General features: G+C 27.0%; 2 protein-coding genes across 2 annotated transcripts; one reads left to right on the top strand and one right to left on the bottom strand.

Moving 5' to 3' along the window:
• Positions 1 to 930: 930 nt before the first annotated feature.
• On the top strand, positions 931 to 2,055 carry LOC105249702. The gene is made up of 2 exons (XM_011255358.3): positions 931 to 1,395; positions 1,537 to 2,055. Exons 1-2 carry the CDS (start codon positions 1,043 to 1,045, stop codon positions 2,051 to 2,053), a joined length of 870 nt encoding a protein of 289 aa, XP_011253660.1. The 5' UTR covers positions 931 to 1,042; the 3' UTR covers positions 2,054 to 2,055.
• A 97-nt stretch (positions 2,056 to 2,152) lies between these two features.
• LOC105249701 (phosducin-like protein) lies at positions 2,153 to 3,879 on the bottom strand. The gene is made up of 4 exons (XM_025405949.1): positions 3,730 to 3,879; positions 3,353 to 3,615; positions 2,690 to 3,104; positions 2,153 to 2,516 (listed from the first exon to the last, which is right to left on the bottom strand). Exons 2-4 carry the CDS (start codon positions 3,551 to 3,553, stop codon positions 2,287 to 2,289), a joined length of 846 nt encoding a protein of 281 aa, XP_025261734.1. The 5' UTR covers positions 3,554 to 3,615; positions 3,730 to 3,879; the 3' UTR covers positions 2,153 to 2,286.
• Between the last annotated feature and the right edge of the window lie 9,026 nt (positions 3,880 to 12,905).

Raw genomic sequence — 12,905 nt, 5'->3', positions numbered from 1 at the left:
GAAATTTTTGTCCCCGCAAATTTTTGTTGGTAACCTCTATCTTCGCGTATCGAATAACGAGAAACTTTAAAAATAAAAATTTAAAATTTCCTTGGCATTTCTTTATCAGTAATTATTCCTATATCTTTTTATATTATTATAATGTAAAATTAAGGAAAAAATTAAGACAAAAATTAAACAATAATATCACTAATACTGTTCGTGTGTTGCAAAGCAATAATAAAAATTCTAGGACCAATAATACGAGCTAATTACTAAGGTCTAAATAAAATAAAAACAAATATTTATAAGTTCGTTTAATTATATAAATAATCACAATCGTTTTCGACTTTACTTAGTCTTCTTCAGTATGAAAAATAACAAAATCAATATATTAAAATCATCCGTATTTATTTGCCAATATTATTTATAGGGGTCGCAGAATTATTTTACATTTTAATTTTATTTATACTTATTTTTCTGCGACATATATTTGCAAATAATAAACTGCGAATAATATTGGCAAATGAATACGAATGATTTTAATATATTGATTTAATATATTATTATTAAATATTATTTAATATATTATTTTTCATGTTTGTGATTATTTAATTAAACGAACTTATAAATATTTGTTTTTATTTTAAGGAAAAAATTCTTCAAAACAATCATTTAAAATTCTGTTCAATTGTTTCAATTTTTTTAAATAATTTTATATATTACTAAGTAATATAAGGTATATAGAAATAATTTTAATTATTGTTAATGATAAAATATTTTAATATTTTAAAAATATTTTAGAAATATTGTAATTATTGTTAATAAAAAAATCAATTAAAAAATTTCCCATTCAATGCGCATGCTCGAAAAAGAGAGCCAATACACTGCTACCAACTTCCAATTTCCTTGTCGATAGAGATTGTGCATCCCACTTGTCCCATGATTTTTTTTACATCACTGACATGTTTGTTTCGAATATTTTTTACCTATTATAACAGTCAAATAAGGGTAAATAATTAATCTCAGGTTTCTCTCTGGTAATAATAATAAAGTTGGATTAATGCAAGACACGAATGAAATTGAGAAAGCGATGAAGTCTTTTTCATTGTGCGAAAAAAATATAAACGAGCACAGAAAAGCCAATATTGTTTACCAGTGTGTGAAAGAAGCATCCTTGAATCACCAAGATGTTCTGTCTAAGAGCACAGCAAACAAATTGCGAGTACTGCTCTTAAATCATGAACTTGACAAGTATATGCATCTTCCTTCATCAATAAAACATATGCAGGATGAACTGATGCTTTTGGGAATTATTGATTTACCATCATCTGATTTAAATCCTGATGAGAAATTAGAGATTAAATGCTGCATTGAAACAATGCTTCGAGAAAAAATACACGATATGATATTAAGGTAAATATGTCATTATTACTATTTAAAAAATAATTTTATTAGTTTAATATATCTATCAATATCTATAAAAAAATATTTAGTATAATATATATAAATTTTTAATATCTTATTAATAATTATATTCATTTCTGTACATTACAGATATGAAGAATTAGGAGGAGATGTCAAAAAGGCATTGAAGAGCGATGAATGCAATGTTCATATTAAATTTCCATATTATGACATATCAGCAGTAGAGTGGAAGAATAAAATTGAGGAATTAATTTTGCAATGCAAAAGCGATTCTCTGAAATACATAAAATTAATCGACAAATGGAATAAGATGAAATATGAGGATATGAACCAAGCATATTTGGAGAAAGCAGAACATTTACTACTGCAGGCGCAAGTTGCCGAGCTGCAAGCAAAACTAACAAATCTTTCTTGTACAATCAGAATGTTCAAGGAGACCCCAACCACAGTCATCGCTTTCAAAATGCTAAATCAACTAGTTGAGGGGAAATTGAAAGCAATCCAAGATGAAATTCGTCAAAAGGAAGATTTAAAGAAGCTTTATGACAATTTGAGAAACACAGAATATGATAAGATATTGGAAAATTACTCGCAGCTTTGCAATGCAATAAAAAAAAAGAAACATATTTTAGACAAGTTAAAATAAAATTGGAGAATATTTTGATAATAAAATTAAATATTTAATATATAAAAATAAGTATTTTTCTATAAAAAGTATTTTCCTATAAAAATAAATATTTATATCTTATAATCTTTATATTTGATTCTTCTTTGTTAAACATCTTACACATTGTGTGATTTTTAATTAATATATTATTCGACACCGTTTATTAAAAGATTTCTTGCGAAATTAAATTATCTTAATACTAAAGTTTCTTTTTAATTACTAGAGGTTTCGTTTTCGTTTTTTGAAATGATGAGAGGTACACAGTTTTTGTCAATGAGCATTCCATGTTCAATAAGAAACATCTCCACATCTGATGAATAAAAATCCATTCCCAGATGATCTGTCATGTGTACAAAATTTCCTATAACTTGTCCTTTTTTATATACCAACAATGCTGGCACGCCAAATTTTTTGAATTGTTTGCTGAGACCTGCAATTGAGCCTGAAAGAGTAATATAAAAGATTTTAATTGAATTTATTAAAATTGTTGAAAAATAAAAACAAGATTCTATTAATTTATAGTTTTAAAATTGATGACAGGAGCATTTTAAATTTATCTAATAAATGATGGCTAATAAACCTTATATGCATAATTTTTTTTTTTAATTAACAAACCTAGAATCCTACAAAATTTCACACGAGGATATTCTTCAGCGAGAGATATCAAGCATCCATTCATAGCTTCACAACCAGGTACATTATTTTCATAAATATGAACTATAACAGTCACTGATTTGTCTTCTTCATCGATAGCTTGCAAAAATTGATCCGCACTCTCTAAATCAATAACTTTTCCAAAGTAAAGCTTCTCTGTTTTTGCAAGCATTTCTTTCATTCTCTGCTTTTGGTATTCCAATAGGAAGTCATCGGTCAATAAATTTTCCAAATCTGGATCTGTCTCATTCAGCTTTTCCTTCTCCTCGTCCAAAGCACTGCGACATGTTAAACTCAGTTTTTTAATTAACTGCAATTTTTCTCTTTCTTGCAATTCTCGCTTTTCTGCTTCTAGTTGCTTGTATCTTTGCCAATCCTATCAAAAATACATGTCAATTTAATATTACAAGTTTCTTATTATTTTCTTAATATTAACAGTTATTTTTTTTATGTATATTGGATAATAAGACTTCTTATTATTTTCTTAATATTAACAGTTATTTTTTTTTATGTATATTGGATAATAAGACTTAAATATAATTACATGGATTTTAGTATTTTTTCCACAATTAATAATTACAATGGATTACAAACTAGAATTAGCATCATAAGCTCATTTCATACCTTTATCACACCTTTAGGTCCTGTATTATTCGAAACTCCATCCCATTCTGCAGGCGCAACATAGTGCGCATTATCCTCAATACATTTTACATCATTAGCTTCCTCATTGGAATCTTCAGAATCATTTTCCTCATCTTCACTCGAACTGCTACAGTAGTAGTGCAACTTCTCTCCCAAAATTTTATCTTCCAAAGTCGACATGATATCAGAGTATTATATGGGAATGGATTATATAAGCTATATATGAATTATATATAATTGATCTGAAAATAATAACAAAGTGAGCTACATATATATATGCAGGATAACAGGATTCTCTGTAGGATCATCAGTTATATAATTGACAAAGTGATTCCTGATTTAGATGTGTACAATACCTGTAATTTAGTGGAAGGAACACATTTTTAAAAACATTAAAAACTCGGAATAATAAATTTTAATTTTACGAAAATGAATTTTAAACAACTTTGCTGAATATTATACGAGTGTAATTGGATGTTTAGCTTTCTTTTTACATCAGCAATAAATTAACATTTATATAAAGCGTAGACACAATGAACTACGTAGCCATTTCCAGAAAATTTCTTAATGGATAACATATCTAGAAATTGTGGTTCTGTTCCGTGCTACGTGTCGGTAATACAGATGGCAATAAGAACAGAAATAGTGTCTATTCTTTCAAGAAGACTGCTTTTTAGGTGATCCCTGAAAACGATACTCTCTCTGGACATTGAAAATGAACGTGGACATGAACTACAAAGCCAAAGTCCATGAATGTTCCAGAGGGTATAATGTGCACAATTTCTGGTTTCGTTTCGTGCTATGTGTGCACGAAATGCCAGTAGCACCAGAGTATAACAAGACACTCATGTATATAAATTGATAATAAATAAATTATTCTATGCGCGAAAGATACTGCAAATCTTCCAATGTAATGTTCAAAGATGAAATAAATATTTTTCTATATTCATTGCCATATTTATATATTTTTATTAAATAAATAATTAAATTACGCGAAATATGCGTTTCGAAATCTATCGCTTTATACGTAGTTACAAAAAATATATTTTTTTATGAAAGATAATTAATTATTAATCACACATTGAAAACGTGATGATATACTTTCAACTAGGCAACCATAAATATAAAGAAAAAATTATTTAACATTGTTAATAATTAAAACCCTTTATAATATGAAGGAATACAGTTACATATTTGCATGTTTTATATATTAGATAACATGCAATTTTAATAAACATATTAATTATATATACTTTTGATAATAAAATAAATAGTAAAGACATATATTTGCAAAACATTTTAAAATAAAAATGTAGAAGAAATTCTACGCAAAAAAGAAGAATTTTTTCATACACAACAAAGAATTTACATGATAAAAAAATTAAGTAATATATATTTATTAATTATTTTGTTAATTTTTTCATATAATTCTTTTACATATATCGTATGAAAATTTTGTTGTGTCTGTAAAAAGATGTTTCAATCCTTAAGTACGGATTTTACTTTCCGTCATTAATATATACGAGTATATATATATATATATAGCTTTTATTAAAAATATTACTAAATAACTACAGTATAAATAACTACAGTATCTCTCTTAGTCTCACTCTTCCCCTTAGACCTGTCCGGCATAGGTGACCTTACCGGTAACTATTTATACAGCAAAAATAGTCATTTTGATTTCATTTTGACGCGATTTGACTGGCAAAATGACATAAAAATGATTATTTTTACTATCTAAATACATTACCGCCGACATAGCTCTCCGGATCATTAGAGTACTCAAACCTCCTCACCCGGCAAATGCCTTCATTAAGATGGAGATACCATCGAAGAGGTAAAATTTTTATTATAATTATTTTATTTAAATATAATAAATATTTGATCTTATATAATATATAATTATATAATTATATATAATTATATAATTATATAATATTAAATAATATATAATTATATAATTATAATTATATAATATTATATAATATAATATTATTTCATAAAATAAAGGGAAATATACAATAATTGAACTATAAAGTATAACATAAATAATTTATAAAATATTATTACAATATATAATAATATTTACAACATATAAAATATATTTAGATAAGAATTTATAATATTTATCTAATTATTTATAATTACAATATATAATTTGTAAATATAATTATAATATTTATAAATTAGTACAAAATATCTTATGATACAAAATTACACGAAAATGTCTGAAATGCACACAACATTCATTTAAAATTAAATCAAATGATTTTCAAACAGACGATTCAAATTATTCGTGACATTTATTAATTATCGATTTTTCATTACAAAACTTATTAAGGATTGCGTAATATAAATAAGTTGCGATGAAAAAATCACCAATACATTTACATTATCTATTATATTTCTTCATTAATTATTATATCTTATCATCAATTATATCTTTTAATTACAAAAAGAAAAGTATTTATATTGATACATTTTAATTTTTTAAGAAAGTTTGACACGTGAAAAAATAAGCGAAATTTGGTATAAGCCAACGATCAAGTAAAAAAATAATAATTGCAATTAAATGTAAGACAAAAATATCTCGCGGATAATCTGATGATAACAATTCGAAAGATTAAAGTAATTTCGCCCGATCGTCAGTTAATATCCGACAAAGTAGAAGAACAATATTAAATGTAGAGAGCGACTTTTTTTAACGTATGTTTTACGCAGAATTCTATCGAGATTGATCCGCGAAGGAAAATTAAACGACTCGTTAAATGTCAAAAGTTCCGCTGCAAAATGGAACGAATCTCAGATCTTCCAGACCACTCCCAATAGCAATGATTTTAACATTTCAATGAATCAATGACAATTATTATAGCACCGACGACGCGAAAAGGTACTTAGCTTCCCTTTCAGGCACCTTAAGATTTATCATAAATAGAAAAATTTAAGATAAATCTCAAGACACCATCCAAGTACTAAGCCCTCCCACCGCGACAAGGTGTACCCCATGGAAGGGTTATATTATATATAATTTTATATATAATATAATATATACAATTGCAGCATTTATTTTGCAATATAGTATATAAATTTAAATTTGCATAACAAGACCGTAAAACAAAATCATTAGCACGGTATTGTTCATATCGGATATTATGTTATTCATTGTTGAAATTCATTATTAAAATATAATATAATTTGTAATGTAATACAACATAATTTAACAATTTTTTTTTTTTTTTTTTTTACGTGGGGAAAATGCACCTTATGCACACCCCGTCGGGACCTATTTAGCGGTCCCGTCGGGGTAGTGTTGGGCTCTCCCCGCCGCCATTTTAACGGCAGGGACTACCAACTAAAAACCCCACGCGCCTTTCCTTAGTCTTCCAACGTGCAAGTCCCCGGAACCATGTGCATAAGGAGCATTATATGGAGTAGCCCTAACAAACTACTATCCTATTATATGTTCATAATATTCACTATATTCAATATTATATACATTCAATATATATTCACAAATATCTGAAAAAAATAATTTTCTTAATAACTTCGATGTTAAACTTTAATAATATAAGCTGTCTAGATAAATTTATATAAATAAAATTAATGAAATACAATTAATGAAATTATATATATCTCAAAATATATATAAATATATAAATTTTATAAAAATTATTATTTAAATTAAAATTTTAAATACATAAATACACAAACATCATCTATATATAAGAAAATACACATATAAATTTTATATAAAAATTATTATTTAAATTAAAACTTTAAATACATAAATACACAAACATCTATATATAAGAAAATAAACATATAAATTTTATATAAAAATTATTATAATTTAAACTAAAACCTTAAATGTATATATAAGTATATATAATGTATATATAAGTATATAAATGTATATATAAGTATATAAATATATAAATTTTGTAAAAATTACTATTTAAATTAAAACCATAAATATATAAATAAATGAATATATAAATTTTCGAAAAGTTATTATTTAAAAATATTATTTAAATTAAAATTTTTTTTTTAATTTTAATAATAAATCTTTTCCTATAAATTCTATTCATTCTTTAATATCTATTCTTTAATATCATTCTTAATTCTATTTTAAATCTTTTAATTTCTATATTTAAAAATAACTTATAAATTCATAAATATACGAAATTTATTATTCATATTACTAAAAAATAGCTTAATATATAAATTTGTATTTTAAATTTTTCATTTAAAATTTCGTATTACATAAAAGTACATAAATTTCGTATTACATAAGTACATAAAATTTCGCAAAAAAATTCGTATTACTATACAAATTATTGAATGTTAACAAGTTAATTTTCATCCTTATATAAATAAAATACCTATAAAAAAACACTCAAAAAATATTGATCCCTTAAAAATTCTTAATATTAATAATATACGTGGGTCGTTTGATAAGTTTGGTAAATTTCCGTGAAATTCAACGAGTATTTTGCAAGTTTTGAGACAGTCTATTTTTTCGACGGTTAAAAAATTGGAATCTCGTTCTACCAAGTGTATAAACCTTAATGGAGACTATGTTGAGAAATAACGTAGATTTTTTCCAAAACAATGTGTTTTACTTGCTTTTTTACCAAATTTATCAAACGACCCTCGTAATTATTGAAATATTTATTAATTTGTTTTCCCTAATATTATTTAAACCTACATTTCCTGATTCCTTAAAAGATACATAATATAAAATCAGCTAAATTAATGACATAATAGCCCTAACAATCCTCTACTTTTTGAATGGAAAATTACAAAATCTTAATGATCACCTAATAGCCCTAACAATCCTATTCCTCGATTAAGTGAAATTATTCGAGGAAAACCTATCTCTAATCACGCATATTTTAATTACGTGCCCTAATTACATTCTCTAACCGCATGCCCTAACCGTGTGAATAAATGTCCGACATTACGTACTATTGTACGTAAAGCTTTTCTTCAGGCCAGTTGAACTTACTTTTCGTTGATCCTGGCCAATTTCTCGCTCGATCTCTAATCAGAGATCGAAAAAGGAGATAAACACTCCTTCTTTTGTCGATAAATTTGCCGTTTAATTACCGGCAAATAAGCGTAAATATTTCACGCTCATCGTAACGATCGCTCGATTTTACGATCGTTTCTGAACTATTTGAATATAACTTTATTTTAACTCAAATAAAGCCAAATTACTACAAATTACAAAAAATTTTTTCGCGAACAATTAATGTTCGTAAAAATTTACGCATTGCCATCCGCGTTTATGGGCTCTTAGTGCTCGATACTAAATTATTATGTTGTTCTATATACTATATTTTCTAATAAAATATAAAATTCATGTATGTGTATAACTTTTATGATATTACAAATTATTTAATTAATTAATCGTTTGGCTTTATTTTAAGTTAAAGTAAAATTTAAAAACAATATCTACAAACAAATTCTACAATGGATGAGCTATGATATAAGAAATTAGAATAAAATAAGTGCGCGTTATAAGAATAAAGTATCAAAAATAGATAAAATTGTTAAAATTATTAATACGTGCTCTTGATTTAATAAACTAGTCAAGTCTTTACAAAAAAAATTTTCTTTTCTTGAGATTCTCTTTTTTAAATTAATACTTCAATATATTTTCGCAATAGATGCAAAGCATTTCGAAAGAATTTATTAAAAGTTATTTAATTTAATCTATCCTAGCTCATCCATTTTAAGGCAACGGACTTACTCTACAATTCACAATCTACAATCTACAATCTACAATCTACAATCTACAATCTACAATCTACAATCTACAATCTACCTCTACAATCTCTACGAATCCGTTACCTTAAAGTTAAATAAAAGTTTTTCTCACTCACCGGCACTGATGCGCAACAGCGGAGTTGTTGTTATCGAAGCTAGTTGTCTGTAACATACAAATATAAAATTCATTTATATTAATGCTCACAAAATGCAATCAATATTTCAAAAAATTTTTATCGCGCGGAATTTTATATCCGATGTGTAAAATAATAAGCAGAGATAAACACGCGTGGAAAATTTTTAGAAAACTTTAAAACTGTTTTTTAAGAAAGTTTTTTAAAAAGTTTTATATAACTTTTATAAAAATCTTTCTCTCTAATTTTCTCTTTAATTCATTTAAATAATAAGATCGAATTATTATGCGTACGATTTATAACAATGGATATACAAATAATAAATATTCACCATCAGGTTGCTCCGCCGATGCAAGATGCCTCTCCCAGGCCTCCTCCTCCTCTCATGTTGTTGACGCGCGATACTTTCAACGGCACTCCCGCACTCACGAGCGATATTTTTATATCGCTATTTTCGTTATTTTACGCGCGATACTAAACGGCACTCCCGCACTAATTCGGTACGATTAAAAATTTTGTCGCGCGATGTATATATTTAATATATATATACTATGTCCGACACTCCCGGTTTCGGTACGAGCGAAAATCCCATTTCATTTCGCGAGAATCAATTTCGAGCCAACAGGTCGGGAATGCAACGATACAACGAGCAAAGATTAGGCCCGAACCGGAAAGAAGACGAAACGATTGACGGAATAGAGGAAAATAAAGTTCACCAGCTCTTTTTCGCGCATAATTATCCTATCTCATATCGAACCTGGACCCGCTAAGCACGATTTCAAGTGACCCGCACGGATGCTATATCACTAGCGCAGTACACAAGGCTGATAGACGGTAAAAGAAGAGGATACCCACATTTTTTAAAAGCTAACATTCAGCAATTTAGAAAATGGGGAGGCAACCCCTTTTACCGAGCGAAAATCGTGCCTAGGGGAATCCACTCGACTCCTCGACAGGGTTAACACACGCTAGGCGTGTGGCTGTAGAGTAGACGAGCAAAGAGAAGGGACCCATTGACGACCATTTCGAACAATCGATCGAGTTCTAACCGATTCGGGCCAAATCAATTGACGAAGCAGAGCGTGTTCATCACTAAGCCGATCGAGCGCGAAGCTCGAACCCGCGCGCCCATGTACATTTTATACTGGACCTACGTTCTGCGCGGCCGGCATCACCAAGTGCCACGTTGCACAAGGCGCGAGTACGTCGCAAAGCAACGACTCGATGAAACATCCCAGTTAGTTGGCGTCGGAAGGAGAGACTCGTTGACAAAAAACGAAATTGGGATTTTGAAAACGCGAAAACGCGATAACGCGAGAATACTATAACGCGAAAACGCGGTTACGAAGCGCAGCCGTCCGCGGCACGTTGACGGCACCGACGACGCGAAAGGGTACTTCGCTTCCCTTTCAGGCACCATAAGATTTATCGTAAATAGAAAAATTTAAAATAAATCTCAAGGCATCATCCAAGTACTAAGCCCTCCCACCGCGACAAGGTGTACCCCATGGGAGGGTTATATTATATATAATTTTTTTTATATATAATATAATATAATATAATAATTATAATTAATAAGTTCTCTATAAAAATTAATTAAATGGAGTGAGAGTAAAAGCTCTCAAATCCTTTACTCTCACTCCATTTAATAATATAATATATAATATATAATATAATATATATATAATTTGGAATTTATTTTGAAATATAGCATATAAATTTAAATTTGCATAATAAAATTTCGATTAAATTGTGTATTTAATTAACAAAGATTGAGAAAATTTAAAGCATTACTCAAAATATATTTAATTCTAATATTATATTCTAATATTATAAAGAAATATTCTAATAAGGATCGATGATCGAAATATCAAAACATAATCTTTTATCCTCTTTTATGTATAACCTATTTCAATTTTCAATCGCGGTAATCAATGATTGCGATTTGATAAAGATTTATCGTTGCTATACCGTTTCATGTCGCTAATTAATTTTTATTAAAATTTATAGTAAATTATGTTTCTATACTAATTGTAATCATGTTTAGTAAAAAAATTATAATATACAAAACGATTCTTACCACTACTTTATTGTTCGAGAGTCATCGTACGAATGATGACAAAGCGGCACTGTATAGCGCGCTACTGTTTATATTTTATATTGCTAAAATCAAACATCGTGTTATCGATAATTCGTTACCGAAATATTTTATATATTATAAAATATACATTAACGTAAAATATTAAATTATGAAAGTATTTAATTTATTGATTAAAATTAATTATTTATCATACAATTCACGCAGTCTTTTGTTATGCTAATTATTTGCTTCTATAAATCGATTGTTTTACTTCGTGTTCACTCACATCCCAAATTATATTTAGATTATCAAGTAGAACGATAAAATAACACGTATGAAATATATTTGTAATTCTAAATATTAAAATAATAATTATTGTCTGTAAAAATCGCAATTATCGAAGTGATTATTTAATATTTTAAATTCCTATAATTTCATCGATTTTCGATTAAATTGTGTATTTAGAAGGATTGATAAAACTTGAAGCATCGAATCGATATATATTTAATTCTAATATTATATTCTAATATTATAAAGAAATATTGTAATAAGTATCGATGATCGAAATATCATAACATAATCTTTTATCCTCTTTTATGTATAATTTGTTTCAATTTCTAATCGCGATAATCAATGATTGCGATTTGATAAAGATTTATCGTTGCTATACTGTTTCATGTCGCTAATTAATTTTTAATAAATTAATTTTTATTAAAATTTATAGTAAATTATGTTTCCATACTAATTGTAATCATGTTTAGTAAAAAAATTACAATATACAAAGCGTTTCTTACCACTACTTTATTACTCGAGAGTCACAGTATGAATGATGACAAAGCGGCACCGTATAGAGCGCTACAGTTTATATTTTATATTGCCAAAATCGTACATCGTGTCATCGATAATTCGTTACCGAAATATTTTATATATTATGAAATATACATTAACGTAAAATATTTAATTATGAAAGTATTTAATTTATTGATTAAAATTAATTATTTTTCATACAATTCACGCAGTCCTTTGTTATGCTAATTATTTGCTTCTATAAATCGATTGTTTTACTTCGCGTTCTCTCACATCCCAAATTATATTTAGATTATCAAGTAGAACGATAAAATAACACGGATGAAATATATTTGCGATTCTAAATATTAAAATAATAATTATTGTCCTTAAAAATCGCAATTATCAAAGTGATTATTTAATATTTTAAATCCCTATAATTTCATCGATTTTCGATTAAATTGTGTATTTAGAAGGATTCAGAAAACTTAAAGCATCGAATCCATATATATTTAATTCTAATATTATATTCTAATATTATAAAGAAATATTGTAATAAGGATCGATAATCGAAATATCACAACATAATCTTTTATCCTCTTTTATGTATAACCTGTTTCAATTTTTAATCGCGATAATCAATGATTGCGATTTGATAAAGATTTATCGTTGCTATACTGTTTCATGTCGCTAATTAATTTTTATTAAAATTTATAGTAAATTATGTTTTCATACTAATTGTAATCATGTTTAGTAA

The sequence above is a fragment of the Camponotus floridanus genome, unplaced genomic scaffold (genome assembly GCF_003227725.1).
Source record: "Camponotus floridanus strain SB8 unplaced genomic scaffold, Cflo_v7.5 scaffold127, whole genome shotgun sequence".
Classification (NCBI taxonomy): domain Eukaryota; kingdom Metazoa; phylum Arthropoda; class Insecta; order Hymenoptera; family Formicidae; genus Camponotus; species Camponotus floridanus.
Note: the sequence above shows the minus strand (reverse complement) of the source record. Positions and strands in the feature narration are given on the sequence as shown.

What these genes read in the sequence shown, in the direction of transcription:
- LOC105249702 (XM_011255358.3), top strand. Translation starts at nt 1,043, where the DNA reads ATGCAAGACACGAATGAAATTGAGAAAGCGATGAAGTCTTTTTCATTG. An exon ending in ATACACGATATGATATTAAG is followed by an intron (nt 1,396 to 1,536) that starts GTAAATATGTCA and finishes TGTACATTACAG; the next exon opens with ATATGAAGAATTAGGAGGAG.
- LOC105249701 (XM_025405949.1), bottom strand. Translation starts at nt 3,553, where the DNA reads ATGTCGACTTTGGAAGATAAAATTTTGGGAGAGAAGTTGCACTACTAC. An exon ending in GACCTAAAGGTGTGATAAAG is followed by an intron (nt 3,105 to 3,352) that starts GTATGAAATGAG and finishes TATTTTTGATAG; the next exon opens with GATTGGCAAAGATACAAGCA. An exon ending in GAAATTTTGTAGGATTCTAG is followed by an intron (nt 2,517 to 2,689) that starts GTTTGTTAATTA and finishes TTACTCTTTCAG; the next exon opens with GCTCAATTGCAGGTCTCAGC.